Source organism: Vidua macroura, chromosome 6 (assembly GCF_024509145.1).
Source record: "Vidua macroura isolate BioBank_ID:100142 chromosome 6, ASM2450914v1, whole genome shotgun sequence".
Lineage (NCBI taxonomy): Eukaryota > Metazoa > Chordata > Aves > Passeriformes > Viduidae > Vidua > Vidua macroura.
The window spans coordinates 43,424,284-43,448,224 of NC_071576.1; the positions used below are offsets into that span (position 1 = coordinate 43,424,284).

A 23,941-nucleotide genomic window follows, 5' to 3' on the forward strand; every position below is an offset into this window, starting at 1 on the left:
TTTGTGTGCGTCGGGGACGGGGGACAGAGACACCGCAGCGCCCGCGTCCCTGCGAGCCCGCCCCGCCCCGCCCCGACGGCGCTGCCCCTCCGCGGCGGCGGAGGGCGCTGCAGCGGCCGTGGTGCCCAGGAGGCCGCGCTCGCTCCGAGCGGCTGCTCCGGCGCTTCCCGAGCAGAAGCGGAAGCGGCGGCGGACTGGGAGCGGCCGCGGGTCGCGGTGAGTCCGGCGGGACGCGCGGGGCGGCCGAGAGGGCGGGTGCTGCGGCGGGCCCGGACGCCGGACTCGGGGAGCGGGGGCCCGGCTGGACTCGGGCCGCTGCGGGCTTGTGGCGGCGCCCGGCGCGGAGCGTTTTTCCCCGTGCTGGGGCTGCCGGCTGGGGAGCAGAGCCGCCTCCTGCCCTGCCCCGCGGAGTCCTGCGCCCCGTTCCACCGAGCTCGGAGCTCGGCGTATAGCCGGGCCGGGCCGGGGGTGCGGGGGAGCGCGGCCTGCGCTGGGGCAGGGCGCTGGTGGGGCTGGGGCGCCGGCCTGCGCTGCTCCGGAATTGAAACCGCGGCGCGGCCAGAGCAGCGGGGCTGAGCCCGGCCGGCCCGGGGCTCCAGGCACGCCGGCTGGCCTGGCGGGTGGGAGGCTGGCCGGAATGACTGTCCTGCTATCGCACAGCGGCGGGAGCGTGAGCAGCGGGAACTTGGAGCTGTGCTCCCGCTTGTCTCGAGCACATCAGCTGAACTTGGGCTCTGTTTTCCCGGGGTGAAATAGAGACACTCAGTAAATAATTCGGGAACGCCTTAAAGGGTAATTTGCAAGACAAGCTACTGTTTCTAAACCCGATAGCTCCTTTTTTCTAGTAGAGTCTGGCAGTATTTAATATTTACGGTATCTTTATGTACACGAGTAATAAATTATGACTTCAGTAGTAATTTCCATCAGTTTCGTCTATCTCAGATAGGTCGCGCTGAGTCTTTTCGTACTTAAACGGAAATCTCAGCTGTAAGTGGGAGGAAAATGTTCTAATTATATCCCCTAGACCTAGTCATTAAAGGTTGCCGAAAGTATTCCCCCATGTTTGCCTCTGACACCTTCTGCACGCTGCCCCTCAGCTCTGTGGATTTGTAGTGTCTTAGATACCACTGTGAGTGATTAATAAAGTATTGATTTGAAGTTTTGGGTGAATTTTGCACTGTGTTCACCAGCTGTTAAATGACTTGCAGGCAAACTGCTTTATCTTCCCGTAGAATGAAAAGGCCATAAAACTTCTCCTTCTAATACAAGAAGGGGGGGGAAAAGTCACAGAAGTATACTAATAAAAGCACTTGGATTTTTTTCATGGTATCATTCTGGGCATAATTCTTCTGCATATTCCACATTACCTACAGCTTTTCCCATTGAGTAAAGATTCATGGAGTTCAGTCAGACTCTGTTGAATTGAGAACTTGTCAAGACATAAGTGAATTTTTAAGTTTTGTAGTATTGCAACACTGCAGTACTGCTTTCTATCTTAGAAAACTGCTACTGTATTTAGAAAGACAAGACACACAATAGGTACCTATGCTGATAGAACTTCAGGATGAAAAAATATCATGGTGAACATGCATTCTTTTCTTCACCCATTGAACTTCCATGAGTTTACTATGTCAAGAAGAGGAACTTTTGTATCTCAGTAGCACAGATTATCTAAGCACATGTTAAAAAAGAAAAGTTTTAGATCCAGGCTGTGAAAACTGGCTATAAAATTTTCCGGGTATAAAGCATGTCAAAAAGAAAACAGAAGTAAATGTAAGGTGGAGTGAAAAGGAGTAATGTTTTAGTTGTTTCAGAATGTGTCTTTAATTCACTGTTTGTTTTCCCAGGGTCTCAGATCATTTTACTAATGCCCCATACAAGCCTCATGCCTGTAGAGGTGGATGGTAATTAAGTGGAGCCTGGAGCCTGTGCCTTGTGGAAATCACATTTGTTCACAGCCATACCTCTCCCTGCCTGTTTTTTGAAGTGCTTTATGGATGTTTACTTTGTCCCCACTAGGGCAGCATCTTACATTCTCTGTAGATCTACTGAGGGGTATAGAAAGAAATAATGCATATCTCAATGTGTTCTCAGTGTGCAAAGGGAGAACAGAAGCCAGAGTCACTGCCAAAGTAAAGAGTTAAGTAGTACTGTTCTTCTCACTAACAGTGCTTTCTTTTTATTTGTTATTCTGAATAGTTCCCAGTAAATTCTATCTAAAAGTTAATAAACTGAAGAAAGTTTCAGGGAATTTTAGCCTGGGTTTGTTTTTTGGTTATGGAAAAACCCATGGAATATCTTGGTCTTAAATGCAGTATAGTATGCTTCCACAGCTCACTAAAATTAAATTTGTTTTGACATACTTAAATAGGACAAAATATGAATGCAACTGTGAGTGTGCCACCATCTAGTCTCCTAAGTAACATTCAAGCATGAAAATGATTAAAGCCTGACAGCATTCTTTACAAATAAAGAGAAATCACCTGGAAAGCTTCAGAAACCCCCCAAGGGCTGCTCTGCTCTAGTCAGGAGCTCTTGATAGTCTAGTGAGCTCTGAATGCTGTTTGATTTTTTCTCAAAGAAAAATTCTTCTTTCAGGTCTTTAGGTTCACATGTTAAAATGATATGAGCGTGGTGGTTGTCCAAAAGACTTGGATGTCTGAAAGGTTGCTGCTATTAGAAAAAAAGAAAGTTTGTATCTCAACAAAATAAGCAACATGCTTGCAGACTCTTACAAAAAATAAGAATTTAGTTTTTGCAGTTAAAAGTTCTGCCTGAATCTCCTATTGCCTCAGCTTGTCTAGCCATTTGATAGCTTTGAAATGGAAGTGTTTTATAGGTATTAATTAAAAGTCATTAGCATAATTCCATGTGTTCTGCCTGGATGAGACCATAGTGATGATAGCTAGAAACCTCCTAGTGGAAACATATGGTGCTTATCAGTAGACCATTGATTAATGTGCCTGGGAATAAGTGTTGCAAGTATTACTCCATAAACAAATTATCCAAAGTCACTCCACTGGTCTGTCAGTCTCATGACCCAGAAATCTATACATACATATACAAGGCAGCTGAAGAGAGAAAAGTTTGGCCAGTTTTTCTGTCAATGCAGTGCTAAAGGCATTTCCCCTGCTGGGTGTGTGCTGTCCAGGCTGCAAGGAAATTAATTATATTTGTGAACTTTGAGTAAGGAAAAGGATTTGGAATAGTCTTCTGTATTGATTCATTATTTATATGGGTAGTCAAGTGTCAATTTTCCAGAAAAGGTCATGTGGAAATTAATTGTATTAAGTACTTCCTGATTTATAATAAAAAATTTCTCATATCGCAACTGATACTTCCTTGCACAGTATTCCTTAAGTTAATGCTTGAAAATATGATTTTATATTTCAGTGTAAATAGTATACAATGACTACTTTTACTTCCTCCCTAATGCTCTTAATGATAGTGGGATTTTACAGGCAATCTGAAGATACTTTCTGATACCAGTGATTTTTTTTTTTTTTTAAATTTAGAGGAGTTTGGCATTTGAAAATCTGTAAGTCCTACCTCAACTTCATTATACTATGGGAGTTGAAAAATCAGAGTACTGAGCTTTGTTGCATGCATTAATTTAAAATATGGGCAGTTTAAATTCTGTTTTGAATTAGTTTTTTTCCATCATAAGGTACATTATTCTTGCAGGAGTTTGCTCTTCTGCCTGACTGTGCTATCTCACATCAGCCTAATCACGGTGTAGTGTAGCAGTGTAAATAGCAGCAGAGTACAGGTTACTTAGTGAAGAAAGGTGTCATTATGGTTCAAAGTTGGAAGAGTGGAATGGGAACTCCTTTTCTTTTAACTGTCCTTTAACTGTCTTTCCTGGGCATGAAAGTTTCATCCTTAGGGCATTCCCAGACTTCTGCAGCACAGGTAATGATCAAACAAGTTCTGTCCATTACCACTTGGCATGGAAAGCACCTTCCTTTCTGTTGGCAAACAACACAGCTGTTGCCTTGGAGAGCGAAATCCACCTTTGCCAGCCCAAGGCCTGCGTACCTCTGTGCCCAAGCTAAAGCCCATTATCTCCAGTGTCAGCAGGTCTGGCAGCACTTCCTAGCTCTAGAAAAGAGCATTTCAGGTACATTACCAAATGTAGTTTAAGACTTTCTCTGCCTTAGAAACTTCACACTAGCAAAAGCAAGAATTACCATGTAATGATCCAGTTTAATTGCTGTTATTCCTGATTCTGAAAGCCGAATGTTGTGGAAACAAAAAAGGTACAGAGAGCAGTCTAGAAAAGTGTTTAATGTGTTAAACTACTAACATTTTTTAAAAAAGGATAAGTTCTCAATGCTGTGGTGTACGCAAGGTATTTAAATTAATATTTGGATATTCCTGTACTTGCATTTGACTTAGTTTTGTTCAGCACAGAGGAAGAATAGCAACTATTATCAATAAGAAGAAAAACTGATGTAGTCTTTGAATTGATTTGAATTTTGGGGTATATCCTAGTTTGAGGTTTAAAATCCATCCTTTTCCAGCCTAAGCATTTTTTTAATTCCCCGCAAGAGGAAGGTGAAAAACTGCTACAGTAAGCTCACAGATTGTCTGCTCTACCTTCACTGAGGAAAAGACTTGTCATTACTATCCAAAGTACTCTTTCCTATGGCTGGTTTTGTCCTAGCACTGCTCTGTCCAAAAAGATTAAACCTATGTTCTACTCTTGGAGGATAAAGTAACTTCCACAAGAGATAGGTCTAAGTCCTAGTACAGAACTTACAGCATATAGAGAAATTTGTTTAAACTGTGCTGGAGTAATAAGGCCTTGGTTAATTGTCTGAGTAACAGCAGTGTGGATTTTGATTTGGAAAGTTGTGCCTTGCCCCACAACTGAAATATGTGTGGAGGAAGGAGGATTTTGCTCACAGATAAGATGAAATGGATAAGAGTAGTAGCAAGAATCCTATCTTAGATAAAATATGAACAAAGTTTAAAATCTGGCTCTTAATCATCTTAAGTTGTCTCTTTGTGCCTGAATTTCCCAAGTTAAAAAGATACTTGCACTTCTTTTTTTGTGAACCACTTGGTCATATGTAGATAAAAAGCTTCATGTAGGAGTGGAGTATATCACTGAATAAGGGGGTTTTTGTGTCAGACTGGGACGTTGACTGATTGCAGTGACTCGTTCATTAACTGACTCTAGTATGGCAGTTTGTTTCTGTAGACTGAATATACATACCTGCTATGTCTGTAGAAACAGTTCAAATGGCCAAAGAGGCACTGCTTGCATAGCATGTAAATCTACAAAGTGTTCAACTAGTGAGATTATACCAAGTCAGATCATGGCTTTTTCTTTATAAGAACAGAATTGTAAATAGTATGGGATTTTTTTTTTCCCTGGGAACAGCCCAAGAGAAGAGTCATGCACTTCTTTGCAATTAATGTGACAGCTGAATTTGACTAAAGCTGTTTTATATTTCTTCTTGTGACTTCCTGAATTCCTTTGTGACATTGCTAAAGGGACGTATGTTCCTCTTCCCTTTCTTAGTCTCACTAAATATATCCCTGTGGCTTAGAGTAATGTGGATTTTTCAGTCCTAGGCTGGCCTGCGGATTCTAATGTCCTGCATACCAACATTCCCACTCCATTGACCCAATTTAGTTCCTGTGATTTTTCATGAAATGTGGCCCATGGACTGATCATCCTCTGCAGCAGTTGTTAAATAAGTTGTGTTAGCTTAACAGTGGAAAAAAGCTGGGTTTCTTCTCTGGAGAGAATATATCTACTGATGGCAGGCTAAAAAAAAATCACGCAGAGCATCTTTCTAAGCACTGATTCCTCTGCATCCATTCTAAGTCACTGGGGGAGCTGGTGCCTTTTTGGGATTAAACTGCTCATGTCTGGACTATGGCTGGAGCGGCTTCTGGGAGCACGCTCGGTGTTTAGTTTGTATTGCTGTTGTGTTTAGGAGCCTCAGTGTTAAAGCCTGTTGTGGTGGATAATGTATAGGGGCAGTACATTGAGGTGGAAAACAGGAGTGGAAATGAGCAGCACTCTTCGGCTGCAGTTCCAGACAGTTCTGCTCTAGAGTTATTTCTGCAGAAAGGGAGCACTGCTGGTGAGTTCAGTACTGAACTCCGGACTGTCAGCCTGTGCATTGAGGCTCTGTACCTTAATGGTATTTTGGAGATGTCAAGAATGTTGCTTTTCAGATACTTCTCATACCCCTGCATACCCCAACAAGATGGAAAGTCATATATTCATACAACAGAATAAAAGTTCTGGTTTGATTATTGTAACTATATCTAACCAAAATATGGTAATTTTATTTTTCTTTAGATAGATATGCCTCTTTTTTTGGTCTGGATAGCTGGATAAAATAGCTCATAGTGTGTTATCATGGGCAGTATTGCCAGATGTTTATCATGTAAATGGCCTAAAGCACATTCCTGTGATTTTTGCATGTGTTCAAAATATGTTTCCCATAAATGCTAGTTGAGACCTTGTGTGATTAATATTTCTGTTAATTTTATAACACTAAAGATGTTATAAAATAAATATGCAAATAAAACTACCTGTATGTCCTCCTCCTCCATGAACGTTTTGTAAAAATGAGTTCAGATACTCAAATTCTGATATAGGCAAGCAAATTTTCAGTTTTGTGAGTTCATGGTCAAGGTAATCCTATTCATTCTTCTGTATTCAGCATCTGTAGTAGTGATGTAGATAACTAGTGATGTATGATTCGTCTCTTGATTGGATTTCCATCCGTAATATATTTTAAATGACATAATGTTATTACAGTGAATTCATTAGGTGAACACTGCAAGAGACTTTTGCCTATGCTGCTTTGCAAAAGATTATCAAATCTGGGCTTACTGGGCTTGTTTTTCATCCCTGGCTCCATAACCCTCAGACTACTCATACTGCCTTGCACCTGGTGATAATCTCTGTGTTTCAAAGAAATGTAATTTATAGAAAACTAACCACAGCAGGATTCTAAGAAAATTATTGTAAAAAAAAATTAAAAAACATAAAAAAAAAAAAAAAAAAAAAAAAAAAAAAAAAAAAAAAAAAAAAAAAAAAAAACCAGGAGAGAGGAAGGTTTCTTGGTCTTTAGAATTTGTATTTGTTGTTAAGACCTTTTTTAAAGGTTCTCTCATTCTGTGTTGGAACACTAGCAACCTGTTTGGGGATACCTGCACTTTTTCATTTCATACCTATGAGTTCACCCTGCTTTGGAGGACTGTTGTAAAAGCAGGCTTTAGTATGCCATCCACCACTCTTCAGGGAAAGGGAACTTTTTTCTTGTGTTCTTACAATCATGTCCCTTGTCCTTCCTGCCAGCTAGCCTGCAAGAGGGAAAGGAGAGCAAGAGCTCTGTTTGAGTAGACTAGTAATTTGTAGATAGCTTTTGAGCTGTGGAATTATTATCCTTATCTCCTTTGTAGCTTCTTACTCAATTTAAAGTCTTACTGGCAGTTATCAGCAGTGCTGTATATTTGAATTTCATTTACAGCACATCAGCTGCTTGGTTTAGGTACTTGGACTTATATTTTATTTGTGTTCCTGCAGCTAAGTCGGTTTGAAATCTATGTTGTGAATTGCTCGATAAAGAAAATGCTAAATAGCATATATACACTGCAAGGAAAATATGGAATTGAGCTGTTGTCCTCCAAGAAAACTTGATTCTGTACAGTATTTTTTTCCACATAAAATCTATCTGAATGTCTTAGAAGTAAATAATATGGAAGGGGTAAAGAAACAGTAGACATAGCAAGGACAAAGAGGAATGATTTCTCTTTTAACAGAAATCGGATAGTCGTATGAAAGAGATTACAGAACGGGGTGGGGGGGTGTGTTTGAACTACGCTGACAGGATTCAGTATCCTTTCCTACATATCACAAGATAAGCAAAAAAAGATAATGCGGACAAAACAAAAGTGATTTTGACTAGAACCAAATCTCTGTAACTCTGTTCCAGTATTTCTGGTTGGCAATAAATATTGTTCTTGCCTGGGAGAGAGGGTTTGAAGTGCTTTAAATTAATACATCTTTTTGCCTTGTTGCAGCACACTGCCGTGTAACCGTTGCTCAGCTGCCATGAGCTTGCTGCACAGTGACAGCAGCTGTGGAGGCCGAGACGGGGAGAGTGGCTGCTGCGCAGCCATGGCCAGCGCCTGCAGCGCCACAGCCAAGGAGGAGAGCTCCAGCGTGGGCAGTGGTGCTGGCAACGCGCCTGGCTCCTTCACCGAGGAGACGCAGGGATATGACGTGGAGTTCGATCCGCCGCTGGAAAGTAAATATGAGTGTCCCATCTGCTTGATGGCTCTCCGGGAAGCAGTGCAGACACCGTGTGGCCACCGTTTCTGCAAAGGCTGCATTGTCAAATCAATAAGGTAAAGGAAAACTTGTGGAAGGTGTTTTTAAGAAAAAATTAATGTAGCAGAGCAGTTTAAGGTCAATATAAACTGAATAGAGCTGCCCAAGATGCATTACGAGTGGGTGCTAATAGAACTCTGGAAATTTATTATTCATTAAAGATGCTATATATGGCCAGAATGTCACAAGTTTGGAAGTTTTATGAGTTTTAGATGGTTTGCCATTTTCACAAATTTAACCAGGTTATGAATCTAAAAAATTGATTAAACTTCAAATAATAATTAAAAAAAGAAAGGTAGACAAGTCCCCCAAATAAGTTCCATTTCCAGCTCAGGATTATAAAACTACCTGTCTTTTGCCAATGATTGTTTCTCTTGATAACTACAGGAAACTACAGCCAACTTGATTTCTTGGTGCAGATAAGGCAATTCACGCTTTCAGTTCTTCACTTGAAATTAGCTGCTTCCTTCTTGAGCTGGAAGAGAGAATGTGATGAGGGAATAGTTTTGAACAAAGCATTGAGAGAGGAAACCGGGTGGCATATGAGGGCCTGGGAATAAGATACAAAGGCAATAACAGGCTAGGCTTATAAAAATGGATTATTGAAAGGGCAAGAAAGGGCAGAGAGTACCTTGTAGAGAGCACTTGCCTTAAACCTGGAATGAAGTCATCAGTGTCCCACACGTGTGAGTGAGTATTGGATTACATTGATAGGTATTATGCTGTAGGATTTTTCCTTTTCAGCATAAGCCAATTTTTTTTCTTAGCAATTGCTGAGATAGCTCAAATGTCACTTTGGTAGGAATTTATATATTCAATTCTGTGTGACCCATATGTAGAATTGGCTCATTTTCAACCTTACTTTGCACGCTTTTTGTAAAGATCATTAAATTGTCTTCAGTGTTACTGTGTTTTTCCCTGGCATTTATTTTATAGCTGGCAAAATGGACAGTGCTTTCTTGATTGGTCTTTCATACCATTTGTCCATAGTGTATTCCATTTCTTTTTCTTCCCTATCCATCATTTGTAGCTCACTATATGAATAGCATACCAGCAATTATGTTCTCTGAATACAGTGTTTTGTGGGCTTCTCTGTAGTTTCTGCTACATAAATTCTCTGGAAGAATTTCTCCATGGAAAGGACCATGACCAGAAGTTTCTGCTTCTTTTATACCTTTTCTGTATTATACTTCATTTCTGTGAATAGTGATGACTGTTTCAGTGAATACTAAACAAGATGGAAAGCATTTTTTTCTTTTGAGACTGTAGATCATCAGTGTAATATTTCAGATGTTTCATTGCTACTAAAAGTTTTCCCTCATTCCCCACTGAACCCTGTCTTTGGAGGGCAGTTTGAGTGACTGTGAAAGCAGGGAGGACAGCTTGAAGTGCCAGATCTCTCTGAATCCCTGAAGGGCTGAACTGCATGCTTAATTGGCATCCATAGTTCAAGCTATTGATTTGAATTATGAAGTGTCTACAGTATGGTATTGATTTGCAGTATGTACTGTCTACAGTACCAGATTGATTGAGGTATTGAGAAGCTTCTACAGAACTAAAATGAAAACAGAAAGGGATATTTTATATTCTCTAAATACTGCTTTTTTTTCACTTGATTGTCACAGCCTTCATTTGATCAGGAAAAATTGCTTCTCTTTATTCCTCATTTCTCCACTGTCTTAACTCAAGTGAACACAGAGATTAAGGATTTTAAATGATGAAGGATGGAAAAGCATTTTTTGAGTAATTGCTTCTTATGACTTACACAAACAATTGTAGTTGTTTGTGTGGAAGGAGTTGTGTCTGCAACTAGAAAAAAAAATGGAAAACCTTTTAAAAACTGGACTCTTCGATCTTACAGTGTGAAGGACATGATTAGATGAGATTTGATCACAGTAAACGTTTGCCTCCCAGAAAATCTTGGCAGCTTTTTAAATAAAGCTGTCTGAAGTGCTTTGAAGTGTTATAATTCATGGAAGAGGAGAAGCTTATCTACCTAAGTAACTACAAATGTGTTTACAAATGTTACTTGTCAACAAAATATATTGCTGGAAATTTTAGAAGAACTAACTGCAGGTGCAGTAGCTAATTCAATTTCGCTCATGTCTTCTCCTGTATCTTAGGGCAAGGCTGACTTAGGGTTTGTAGTAGAGCTTGCCAAATATCAGGACCTCTGTTTATTGGAAAAGCAGAGTTGTGAGGTACCAAGGGGCAGCAGGGACATCTTTGGGTGCTGGCAGTTCATCCAGCAGCTGGCATGGCTGCAGTTAAAGCCTCTGCCAAATGTCTCAGCTTCTCGGCTAAACCGCTCACTTGTTAAAATCACAGAGCAGGCTTTTCTTTCAAAATTATTCTGGCTTTACTTTTGATACCTGTATTTTAATCTGAAGGTAATTTACAGGACTATTCATTGTACTTTGTAGCAGATGGCCATTGTTTCACAGGTACTGTTGTGAGTGGCAGAGTGTAGTGTGATAAAAAATTCCAGCATAAGAAAACCTTCAATGTAATGTAAGCTAGAACTGAGGTGCATAAACTCAGTTCTGTCACAGGAAATATGTAGCAACATCTTTGTCTGTAGATGGACCTTAGCAGTGTTTTAAACACAATCCTGATCCTTGTAAATAGTTTTTGAAGCCTGTTTAATATCCTAAAATGAGTTACTGTTTTTTCCTTACTACACTTTCCTACTTCGGAAAATTGCATTTCATTCTTATTTTGCCCTTTATCTGCTAGTTATTTAAACTGGGGATTTGGTAATCATTATTCCAAATTAATCTGTTGTTGGCTGCTCGCTCTTATTTATGATTAGCTTTTCTCTGTAGAAATAAAGCTGCTGTCTTATCAGCAGGCCTATTGAGCTGTCTTCATGCTCCACTAAACAGGGTGTTTGTAACCAAGCTATACCTGTGAAAACTGATTTCCTGTAGGTTGTGAAGTGAGGGAACATTTCTAGCTTGTGACAAAGATCACACTGGTCATAGCTCAGGGAACTCTGAAACAAGGCAAGCTAGGTGTTTTCTTTCTTCTACTTGTTTAGGAGTATAATTCTCAGGCATGTGGTGAGCTTGCTCTGCAAGCAAAACTTGTGAAAGGAAGTTCATTACTTCTTTTTGAAGTGGCAACTTTACCTCCACTTCCTCTAGCAGCATTGCTGATGGAGTTGCTGAGCAATTATTTCCTTTTCCAACAAAGAACATAAATTCCTTCCTGGTCTCCACAGCCCACTAGGTTCTATTTCCCCTTGTGCTTGCAGGCAGTAATGGTGATCTGGCCTTTGAGCCTTGCACCACAAGTGCTCTTTGACATTTTTCCGCCCCATGTATTTTTCCATTTTATTGCTGTTTCCATTAGCATTCAGGAGCTTTGATCCCTCATGCCTCTTTAACTGCATTACTTAATTGTGAATCAATATGTTAGCCTACTGCTTTCAGAATGAGCTGATACTGGAAAGTTTGATGGTGGTGATCCCCTTTTTTACTCCATGTCTAATGATGTTTGTATATACATGCAGGTGACAGAACCTGATGAACTGGAGCAGGCTGTTAATTACCTTGTGCAGGTTGCAGGCATCCATGTTCCATCAGATTCCAAACCTTCACCAGTTAGCACTGACTTCCAGTCTGTTTGCTGTTGAAATGGCTTCAGATGCAACACTCAGTTCCAAGTCCAGTGTAATTTTCATAGTTACTAATAATTTTTGCGTCTGGAGGTTTTCACCCTGCTTGCTGTATAGTGAAATTGAAGGATGACCAGCTGATCAAATGGTTGTATAACAAAACCAGCAAACTGAGCAGTGTGTAATGTAATGCCAGACAGATGAAGTCAATCTGGAAAAAAAAGACAATTGTGCTTTTTTTCATAGCTGTGATCACCTTGGTTGTTTATAAAATGAGAAAGAAATGAGAGGAGGTCTAAGAAAGTTTAAATAATTGCTTTGAAGTAGTATGTGAACTATTTTTTGATGTTGGAGTTATGTGAAGTACTTGCAGAAACAGGACTGTAAATTCTTAGTGTCTTTGCATACTCCTCAAGTTTATTTCCAGAGTACTTAACATGCCATTTGTACAAATAAAATGTGTTTGAGTTTGAAAAGTGCTGCAACCCCAGTCATGCCACCTCCAGTGAAACTGTGTGTTTTCAATTTTTCTGAAATACATTTTATATTTTCTGATTATGCCACATAAATAGCATTGTTTTTAAAGATCTTTTTGCTGTGTTATTATTTGGCCACTAATGTCTTGCTGGTGTAAAAATATTTTAAATTAAGTGCTTGGAAATCTGTTGATAATATTGGAATATCTTTTCTTGCTTTTCCACATTCTAGAGATGCAGGTCACAAATGTCCTGTAGACAATGAAATTCTGCTTGAAAATCAACTTTTTCCTGACAACTTTGCCAAACGGGAAATCCTTTCATTAATGGTCAAATGTCCCAACAAGGGCTGCAGCATGAAGATGGAGCTCAGGCACTTAGAGGTAAGAAGTAACTTTGAAAATATGGAACCTTGTTTTCATGGGCAAGTAAAAATCTGAAATAACTTATATAGATGGTTATACCTGATACTCATTTATGCTGACTCCATGCATTTTTCTTTCAAGACTGTAGTTACACATATTTGTATTTAGTTGTAGTTAGGTGATTCTCAAGGGAGCATCACAGTGCACCACACTTGTACTAATGCAGCTTTCTGCATGTCTGCCTTTTGATCAGCTATGTCCATGCTTCACACAAGTTTATTAAAGTCAATTGAATAGTCTCTCAAAGTAGCTACATATATTAGTTGAAATAACTGTTTTGGAAAATAATATATGCAGTTAAAAGAATAAATATAAAACTGAATTTTTACTGAGAGCTTTCTTAAAGCTCTGAATACATGAAACCCTGACCTTAGTAGTGGGATAGTAACAGGCTGTTGGTAGAGTCAGCATAAGTGTATAAGGATTTCCTTGCATGAAGGAAAGATTGGGATTCGTTTGTCTTGTACTGTCCTTTCTCTTGAAAACAGATGAGATGATAGTTCTTATTTGAAGTATCAAATCCCTCTTCTGCCCTTCTGCAGGACCACCAGCTGCAGTGTGATTTTTCCACTGTGGAATGCCTGCAGTGCCAAGGAACCTTCCCAAAGAACCATCTGAAAGAGCACATGACCCAAGAGTGTCCGAGGCGTCAAGTGTGTTGCCCAAACTGTGCCACATCTATGGCCTATGAAGATAAAGAGGTATTTAGCAGGAGTGTCAGTTTGTCAACCTGCATTCACATGGGTTTGCTTGGAAAGGGAACAGTAGTTAAAAAAAAAAAAAAGTGAAAGGTTTTGGTCTAGAAGAGCTCTTTGTGCTGCTGCACAGCTGAGAAGCTGCAAACTCAGGACATGAGCCTGGAACAGGCAAAAGCTGGGGAGAGATTGTCCTTAAATACAAACTTATTTGGAACCATGTGGTGTGAGGAGACTTGTGGACTTGCGTAAGAACCACTGATTTCTGACCTTGCCATCAGACAGTCTGTATCTACTGCCCATGGAACACAAAAAGCAGAATTTACATGTGCAGTTTTTATTCCTGGGAGAGAGAATGTATCAGGAAGTAAATATTTTGGGGATATCTGCTACCACACAAGACCAAGATAATTTCTGATTTCTTCTCCTGGCTCTGCATTTTTCACTTGGGTGATAGTGAGGATAATACTTTACTTTTACTGTTACCATTTCTTTATCTATATATGGATGTGTTTTATCTCAGTGACTATTGAATGTTCTTGGATATTAATATTGTGAATTGTCAATCAAATGTACCTCATACAGTCCAACAATACAATTAAAAACAAACAAAAAAAGTGCTTTCATATAGTTCCAGTACACTTGAACATGAATTTTAGAAACTTATGGTTAAAATCAGATTTCTTTGAAGCAAAAGAGCTCTAGGAAATAAAATATCTGCAACTTTATGAAGCTCTTATGTAAGTCCAGGAAAAAGCAGTAACAGAAAACATACTGTTCAGGGTAAAGGGATTCTCTTTGTTTCACAGTTGCATATTGCTAAATGCAAAATTAGGTATATGAATAAAAATCTTATGTCTGATCAAGGGTGATTAGCCCTCTCTTAAATTGGGTAACCTTTACTGATGCTTTCTCCCCTTCCTTTTTTCTGTTTGATCACTTAAGCTTCATGACCAAACTTGCCCACTTGCCAATATATATTGTGAATATTGCAACACGGTGCTCATCAGAGAGCAGGTAAGAGATCTCCTTTTTCTCTGTTTATTCCAAGTCAGATGCTTTGTTTTTACATTGCTTCTTTAATCTGAAATTAAACTTGGAGATACAGTTTGTCTACTAGCTGCTAAATCACTACCTGCCTCTCTCTGAAAATGTCCAGTGCAGATGTGATACTCCCTTAAATGCTGCTCCAGCTTGCAGTTGCAGTCTGGCAAACCTCTGTAGGATTTTGGCTGCACATCACATTGTTCAGCTCTACTGCTTCTTGACAGGAGCCACGTCACGTCTTTGATCTTGAATGGAGTTGAAAAAATACCAACAACTGCCAGTGGTTATGGCTGACATTACAAGAAGAGACTTTGATTTGGGCAGAGAGGAGGAGTTTTTGTACTTGGAAAGCCACTATTGCAAAGTAGCTATAAGTAAATTCACTATCAAACTGGGATGCTGGCTGGAATTCTGCTTGTCCATTACTGATATAATAGCCATTATTATTTCTTCTGTTCAATAATAACTTCACTGGCATGAAAATGATAAATATTGATTTGTTTAATTTGGGATGGCAATTATGTTGATGGCCTGGGTTAAAATAAAGAATGATCTTGTAAAATTGCACAAGTACTCTGACAAACAGGACTGAGCTTAATAATAACAAAGAAAAAGTCTGTTGTTAGAATAATGAATTGAAGAAGTGGGGAACAGAGAATGCTAAACATTTGTAATAATAGCTGATCTTTTTTAGCCTTGTGCTTCATCATGATATTTAAACAAGGCAAACACCTGGGGTTATATAAATAGGGGTTCTGCCTGTGAAATACTGAATTATCCTTTGCTCTGTTTAGGGCTCATAAGGCATCAGCTGAAGTTGTTGTGCTTTTGAGGGAGGGTGGATAGGGAGGATCCAGAGCAGTGAGATGATTGATCTGGATCTGGAAAACATGGACCACAAAAAAAAAATTGAAGTAACTTGAACTTTTTGAGGAAGATGATAATAAAGAGGGACACAATAAGTATGTGCAAGTAGTCCTTCAGAAGGGAAGGAATTGAACGTGACCTGGCTGGAGGATAGGCTAGAAACAAAAAGTGTTTGGTCTAGCAAGGAAACCTGAATGCTTTCTGAGGCCTAACATAAGAACAAAGTCAATGAATTGTTACAGTACATACAAGTGGGATGTATAATTTTTATCATCAGCTAACATTTCTGTTCAAAACTTCCATATTCCCTTAAGAACTTATGTAGGTATAAACTGATCTGACTTCAGGTACCTGTTCAAAATCCATCCAGCTGTATCCTTTCTGGATAAGAGAATACTCTTGATGGAGAAGTAATATCAAATCTGATTTGTTTTAGATGCCTAACCATTATGACAATGATTGTCCTACTGCCCCAGTGCCATGTTTTTACAGTGCCTTTGGGTGTCCTGAAAAGGTAAGCTTTTGATCAGTACCTTCTGAATTGCAAACCTTCTGCATGATTTTGTCTGTTGCTTTTGTAATGTGTTTTCCTATTCTTGTCTCATTCACCAACCCAAAATCTTCAGTGATTTATGGTTGTGGGTTTTTTCTTTTGAGTTATCTTAATTCTGAAACAATGCATGTTGATACATTTCATTTCAAAATTGCTTTTTCAAAGTTAAAAAGCTCTGTGAACAATTTGCTTGATGACCTTGCTTTTATTATTTCATGCTTTCTCAGCTTTCACATCAATAAAGTAGCTTCTAGCATTTCTTCCAAAGTTGTGGCCAGATACACTTATGACTCCTAGAGCTCCATAAAGAAATTTTATTAAATTCTAAAATTATTAATCTAGATACTCTTATTTCTAGTTTTTAATACCTCTTGGTAAAAATGGGTCTTTCCCCTTCATTTCCACATCAGTTTTCATACACTATTTGGTACTATGGAGCATTTTAGCAAATCAGTGAAGGGAATACAGATTTAAAACACAGAAAAAATCTAAGTATATTTATCACTAACAGTCTTTCACCATGTCTTCATTTTGAGTTGAACAGTGTTACTAAGAATGTGCACCATAATTAATGATGGATTCATTGGGAAATTTTCACTCCTACAAAACCTGGATTTTTTTATCATGAATGCTCGTTAACAAGAAGGTGACCCTGAATACAGCCCTTTGGAATATTTGACTAGAATGTTTTCAGTATAAAATACTCCATATTTCTTCCTATCTTGCTTTTACTTTCAGGTGCACAGTTTGAAATATACTGTTCCTATTTCTCACTGTATGTACTACTGAAATACTTCAAGTTTTTACTCAGAATTACCTCCATTTGAAGTGTGGGTGTTGGTCTTTAGTAAGAAGTTGTTCTCAGTCTTTTCCGGAGAACTTAAATTTTGTTGTTTTCCTGGAGATGCTGCAGCTTCTGTAAAAATACAATCAAAGGTTCCATTATTAAAACATTACATAGAATTATGCAACTATACAATATGCTAGTACTAATGATAAATATTCTAACAAGAATATGTGACATCCCAAAGTCCCACACCAACAAAAACAATAATGCACATATCTGATTTATATTGCAGTCATTTATGTCAGTTCTATCTTAACTTCTCAGGTTAACAATTCTGTGCTGAAATCACCTCATATCTATGCTTTTGTTGAACCCTAGCTGTATCAACATCAGGCCAAAGACACAAAGATCTTAAAGGGCTTTTCCAACCTAAATGATTCTGTGATTTGCCCGCTAGTGTTTGAACTTCTTTTTCCATTTTCCTAACAGTGATCTTAAATTTGGAGCTCTCTGTTGGTAAAGTGCTGTTTTGTCACACCTTTGTCCTTGATTCACACTGCCGGTTTTCTCACATGACAAAAGCAGCTACTTGTTTGACTTTCTTCAGAGCCACATTTAAAATGTGATTGCAGATGTTTGATGTGTTCCTAATACCATATCTCTTAAATCCTAGATGCAAAGGAATGAACTGGCACGACATATGCAGGAGTTCACTCAGGTTCACATGAGGATGATGGCTCAGAGTTTTCAAAATATCAGTGTTACTGCTGCAAATCCTGTACCCTTCATCAATGGCCTACCCTTTGAGCCTGCCCTCTTCTCACACGTGTCACATGCTGCATACAACTGCAATCCAGAAGTTGAAAACTTCAAGGAAACTATTCAGCAGTTAGAAGGTCGTCTGGTGAGACAAGATCACCAAATCAGGGAACTCATTGCTAAAATGGAGACTCAGAACACTCACATGGCAGAACTCAAACGTACTATCCGCAATTTAGAGGGAAAGATTACTGAAATGGAGGCACAACAATGTAATGGTATTTATATCTGGAAGATTGAGAACTTCAGTGGATTGCAAAAAGCCCAGGAAGAAGAGAGACCTGTAGTGTTGCACAGTCCTGGCTTCTATACTGGGAAGCCTGGCTACAAGCTGTGCTTGCGCCTGCATATCCAGTTACCAAATGCTCAGCGCTGTGCTAATTTTATCTCTCTGTTTGTGCACACTATGCAAGGGGAATATGACAGCCACCTGCCCTGGCCTTTCCAAGGCACCATTCGACTTTCTATTTTGGATCAATCAGAAGGCCCAGAAAGGCAGAACCATGAAGAGGTGATGGAAGCCAAGCCAGAGCTACTGGCCTTCCAGAGACCGACAGTTCACCGCAATCCGAAAGGTTTTGGATATGTGACTTTCATGCACCTGGAGACCTTGAAACAGAGAACCTTCATCAAGGATGACACGCTCCTGGTGCGCTGCGAGGTCCTCACGCGCCTGGACTTGAACAGTGTCCGCAGAGAAGGGTTCCAGCCCCGCAGTACTGATGGAGCCATGTAGCCTGCAAGTCTTAACCAGGGCAATGGTGCCTTACTCATGTTTTTCCACACGGATCACAAAAGTGCTTCATTGTCCACAACGGGTTTGTAAAAGATCATAGTTGCCAACACAGTTGATCTTCACCTGAATGGACCTTTGTTGTTGCTGGTATTTTTTTCTCTATATGAGGTTCTACGTTTAAATATTTGGTAAGGTTCTCTCTTAAAATAATAAACTACTTCTGTAGCAAGTTAAATAAATGAAGTGTTAATCAAAACTTAACTGCCTATAGGAAAATCCTATTGCAGAACCTGTGCATCTCAGCTTGGTAAAACTTTAGTCATATCGAATAGACCTGTAAGTCTTTTCACCTCAGTGCCTTGGAATAGATGCTGTTGCAAGGAAGGAACAAAATTAATAAAGATGAGGGATTTTTTTTTTCTTTTTTTTTTTTTTTTTTTTTTCACAATTGCTTGAGAAAGCTGAGAGAGTTTCTATATTGACTTACCTAGAATTTTGCATTGGCTGTGTGTCTCCTGAAGTTTGAAGTTAGGGTTAAGACTTTGTTCATGTCACCAAGGGTTCAGGTATGCTTTGACCCTTTCCTCCTTCAGGAATTTGCATGTTGATGAAGAGTTGATGCAGAGTTAATGGTGGTATTTCCAAAAGGTGCAAGGTAGTGTTGTGGAGAAGGCTAAATGACTGGGAGCTGAGTTCACTGAAGAAATACTTGTAGTGTGGTCTGAATGTGCCTCCCTAATTCTCTTTATCTTGATAAATCTTTCTATAAGTGTGTGCTCTAGGCCCAGAATGTTAACCACGATCATCAAGAGATATGAAAGTTTAGCATTTGAATGAAATCCCTTTGTGCTGGTGGGATCTCCTAGTGCTGGACATGTTTCAGGTTGTGAGTGCACACATGAACAAAGGGATGTACTAAACAGAGAGGGTGATGCAGAATTTGTTTTCTGTTGTTGAAACCCAAATTTGTACCAAAGCTGAACTCTTGACCTGCATCTGTTCAAGTGATCTGTTGGTGTTGTGGGTGATGTACCCAGGTCATCCCCTGTGAATTCTCTGTGGGCAGCTGGCCATATCAGCATCCAACTGCTGTGGGTATTTCCTGTCCCTTTAGACAATCGGAACTGGGCCAACTCAGCAATATGGATGGTAAGGAAAGCCTATTAATTCAGCAGTGTGAGGAAAAATAGTAATCCTGTTTGCTTTTTGGAAGAACATCTGGCTTTCATAGATACTCATTTATCAAACACTAGATTCACTGTGTCAAAAAGGTTCCTAATGCTGTGTGTATTGTTTTCTGTACTGATTGTATGCCATGTAAATGTTAGTTTTGACCAGTCAAAGCTGAATAGTTCAAGTTCACTGGTGCTAAAAATTTTAACTTTCATGGTGCTGATAAAGTTCTGAATCTTGTCTTTAAAAGGAGGGAAGAAAAAAGTTTTGTTCACCCCATAATCTAAGTACATGTCCAGATACTGAAGAAAGAACTAAATGATGCATTATCCAGGCTAGTGGAACAACATAAAGACTGGAGACACTGCAGCTTAAGAGATCCTGAAGAGTGGTCCAACTATTTGGTATGATCAAAGCAATACCAGTGGGGAAAAGGGCACATTGCTTAATATAAACAAGACTAAAGAAAGACTACTATACTTTAGTGGTTTGGGAGGATACTCTGCCTGCCTGCATGAGAGGTAAAAGTTCCAGGACCCAACCTACCACTTTGTTCATCATATCCAGATGAGTAAAATTTCTTCTGCTAGTAGAACCTATTAGAACATGCTTGTAGAAATTAGATAGAAGAGGGATTGCGTTCGATGGAGTATTGTCACTACTGAAACATGAACTTCCCGATTAATGGTAAATGCAGTTAGTTGTTGGTGACTTTAGTTCATTCTCTGTCATTAGGGGACAGGTGAGCATATGTTACTCAAAACAGGGAAAGATAGCTTTAAAACCAAAGTAGATTTTATAATGAATAGCCTCATCCTATCAGCTGAATTGTTCTGGAGTGTCTTCAGTTGGAGCATTCCCAGTGAAGCCATTCTTAGCCAAGAGCTGTCAATATCCATGGCAGTGCACGGAGCCACTCTGCACAGAAGGCACTGTACACGAGTTCTCCACTTTCAGGCTGTGTTACCTGTGTTTTTTCAAGATGCTCAAAAACTGCCATTCTCTTTTGTGTCCCTTCTTGTTTTTTTGGAGGGGAGGGAGGGGGAGGCAGTCAGAAAAAACATTTGTCATTTGAGAGCTTCTTCCTACTCCAGGTCCTTCCTCAACCCTAGAAATAAGAAAAATGTCCTTATTCTCTGTTCAGATAATTTACACCCAAGACCCACTAAATGCATTAACACTTTCTTTGCTTTTGATGATTTGCATTTTGAATGGAATTTTTGCTTTGAGCCTTATCTGCTAGATCTGATGTACTTCTGCCTCTGAGGAGGAAACTCCTTGTGGTGGCAGGGTTTAAATGATTCAGGTTAAAATTGTACAATAGCACAAGCCAATAGGGAATAGAAGGCTACTGCATGTATAATTCTGTATTGGCCACAGTAATATGCATGCTTTATTCACTGCTGCTATTCTACTAGTTTTGTATTTTTATATTAGCGACTAGAACTCTGAGTGATGACAAATTACTGTAATATCAGAGTATTACATGAGAGACTGTCAGAGATAATTTTCTAAGTATCAGTTAAATCTTACTGTCATAAAAAGATTATAAATGTTAATGAAATATTTATTCATGTACTTGTTCCATTTTCCTCTTTTCCCTTTATTCAAATCTTCTTTTGAGAACTTGTTTTACTATGGTGGACTGAGGTATAATTGATAGAACTATTTAAATGGAAGGAGAAAGGTCTGCAGCATTGAGTTGTCGCTGAATCAAAGAAATATTTTAATTAACCCATGTCCTGTGTAATTTGTTCAGCAGTGGGGTTTTGTTCTGTAAACCAATGCTTTACTAGATCTCAAGGTGGTTTAAAAAGTGGCTTTGCTTCTTTTATCTTCCAAATTTCTGTTGTCTTTAACATGGTTTAAGTCACCGACTCTTAGTACGTGTATTTGCAAAGCTGCTATGGCACAAATTTTCCAATTATAATATATGATGAATGTGTTATCTCTTTGCCTCTGAATGTCTTCCCCTGCAGGGCAGGGAAAATTATTTTGCTAAAAATGTTGGTATGTAATGTATATGTGGGAGCTCATATAGTGTGAGATGTATAGAGTTGTTTTTTAAGCAGTCTCATGATGCGTCTCGTCATGTTTGCTATCAAGGGATTAAACTTGCTAATGAAATGAAATCAGGGTGACCTTTCTGTTCTTATTTAGAGAGGGCAGCAGACCAAATACATTGATGATGGATGCAAAAGATTATTCTGTCTCAATGTTAAAGGTTTGTATTGGTTTGCATTTGAACAAAATGGAAGTACTCCTGTTCCCTTGGATTAATTGATTGATAGTTTAATATATTTTGTAATTAATGCACAGCTATATTTCTGACAGAACTTTAAAAAATAAACTAATTAAACTGTGCACTGCATGTTGCATCTTTATTCATATGGAAGTCTATTAAAAAGTATTAACTGATACAGGACTGCTGTGGTAGTTTCTCTGTCCTGTGGGTTTCAGAGGTGGATGATATCATACAGCATCAAGAAGGCAAAGAATATATTTCAAGATAAAAAACTTCTGGCATTTATAGTGTTGATAGCTTTATTAATTACTGAAAGATACAGTTCATGTAATAGACAATAAAGTAAGTGTTCCCATAATCATCCTGTAATTTAAGATGTAACTCTAAAAAAAGCTGCACTCTCAGCTCTCTGGCCACATCTGCTTGCTTGTTTTTTTTGTCATAAAAGCAACTATGGGCTGAAACTTTGTTGCAGGAGATTGAGATCAGAAACCAGAGGGAATTCCTCTCAGTAAGAGGGGTACAGATTTTATTGCAATCTCTGATTTATCTCAATCTGGATCTGTTTTTATAGCATCTGCAGGAAGGGATATTCAAAATCTTAAGATTTTTCTGAGTAACATTAGTGGTATTGCAGTAATGTGCTGTTAATGTCAAGTTAATTATGACTTTGTCTTTCATCCAGGTTGGTCCTAATAGTTTCCATGATAGGAAGGCTTGCTCAGACATTGGTTTTCTGTTGTGTTAATCCATTTTTAGTGTTCCATATTTTAAGCGCACTAAAATCTTCTTTTGGTGAGATAATAACGACCTTTCTTTAAGCAGGAAAAGCTGGCATTTGCAGCTGCCCCAGGAATGAATGGAAAGTCCATGTGCAGAAGCAGAAAAGCAGCAATATAGGAGCATGTTCACACCTGTGTAAGTACAAATGTACATGTACCTTTCTGAAAAAAAAAATGGCTGAAGTAGATATGGACCAGGATACTCTGATGGGATATTTTCCTGAACAAATACTAGTTCATTGCAGTGACTTCACAAGAAGAATGTGCTTCTTCTAGCTAAAATCCTTAACTAGTGCCAAACCAGTTGCTTTGCTACCTTCCTCATCCCCAAAAAGCAGGAGACCAGCACTCCAGCTGTTCTGGCTGGAAAGAGAAAGTCTCTGTGCCATTCCTTACTACACTCAGCTAAACTTCAGCTCTTCTGTGCTGTCTCTCATTTAGGAACTGTGACTATTTAGCCTGTTCCAAGACAGCATTTACAGAAGTCAAAAAAACTTCCTGAATTAGCCCTGAAAAAGGTCAAGCATGGTATTGGCATACACAGCAAATAGAAGGCAATACAAGGGGAGCTTAATTGACCAAAAATGGTGAGGAGGGAATCTAAAGCCCGTGTGGATGAAATGAGTAAGAGGGCTGATGAATTCTGCCTGTTACTCATCTTGGATTAAAAAATAATAATAATAATCTCATACCACTCAAATAGGAAATTTTTATGCTAGCACAAAAGCTTACCAAAGGAAACACTTCCCTGGCACTGGTCTCACCCTCGTCATTTACCACCACTGAGCCTTTGTCCACTTCATCTGGAAGGGAGAGCTTGACCACACTGGACTGAGTGCCATCAACACCCTCACAAGACCTGACAGTCTTAGTAACCTTGAAGTACCAAATGTCAGGAGCTGTGGCCTTCAAGTCTTTTTCCTTTACTGGTTTTAAGTTTTTACAATTAAACTAACCACCTTGATAAATATACATCTCTGAACACACAGGTAGATACGTGCTTAAGTTATTTTAAGCTTGTCAGGGCTCAGAATGGGTGAAGAGTTCATGGTAGTTCTGCAGTCTTTTCCAGTTTGCAACAGCATTAAAAAATCCAACTCCCAGCCAGAACTGTCTTTGTTTCTCCTGTCCTCTCTTTTTTTGCATTTCCTTTTGTCTGCACAGAAACAGAAAGATTCTAAAGTAGTGGTCATATCTTGAGTCCCTCCTCATCCATATTTCATCCCAAGTGGACCTGTTGCCACCACTTCTCAACCCTTCTAAAAAATTGCAATTCTTTCAGTTAAAAAAAAAAAAAACTGTAAAAAATAATTTACCTTGCTAGTGTATGCTGAATGCAGAGCAAATAAAGA

General features: G+C 39.2%; 1 protein-coding gene across 1 annotated transcript; it reads left to right on the plus strand.

Moving 5' to 3' along the window:
- Positions 1–175: 175 nt before the first annotated feature.
- TRAF6 (TNF receptor associated factor 6) lies at positions 176–21,926 on the plus strand. The gene is made up of 7 exons (XM_053980676.1): positions 176–216; positions 8,056–8,382; positions 12,693–12,843; positions 13,428–13,586; positions 14,526–14,597; positions 15,931–16,008; positions 17,508–21,926. Exons 2-7 carry the CDS (start codon positions 8,087–8,089, stop codon positions 18,387–18,389), a joined length of 1,638 nt encoding a protein of 545 aa, XP_053836651.1. The 5' UTR covers positions 176–216; positions 8,056–8,086; the 3' UTR covers positions 18,390–21,926.
- The last annotated feature ends 2,015 nt before the right edge of the window (positions 21,927–23,941 follow it).

Excerpts from the sequence above, each read along its gene's own strand:
- TRAF6 (XM_053980676.1), top strand. The coding sequence starts at position 8,087 with ATGAGCTTGCTGCACAGTGACAGCAGCTGTGGAGGCCGAGACGGGGAG. Across the intron at positions 13,587-14,525 it reads TGGCCTATGAAGATAAAGAG|CTTCATGACCAAACTTGCCC; the intron begins GTATTTAGCAGG and ends TGATCACTTAAG. Across the intron at positions 16,009-17,507 it reads CCTTTGGGTGTCCTGAAAAG|ATGCAAAGGAATGAACTGGC; the intron begins GTAAGCTTTTGA and ends CTTAAATCCTAG.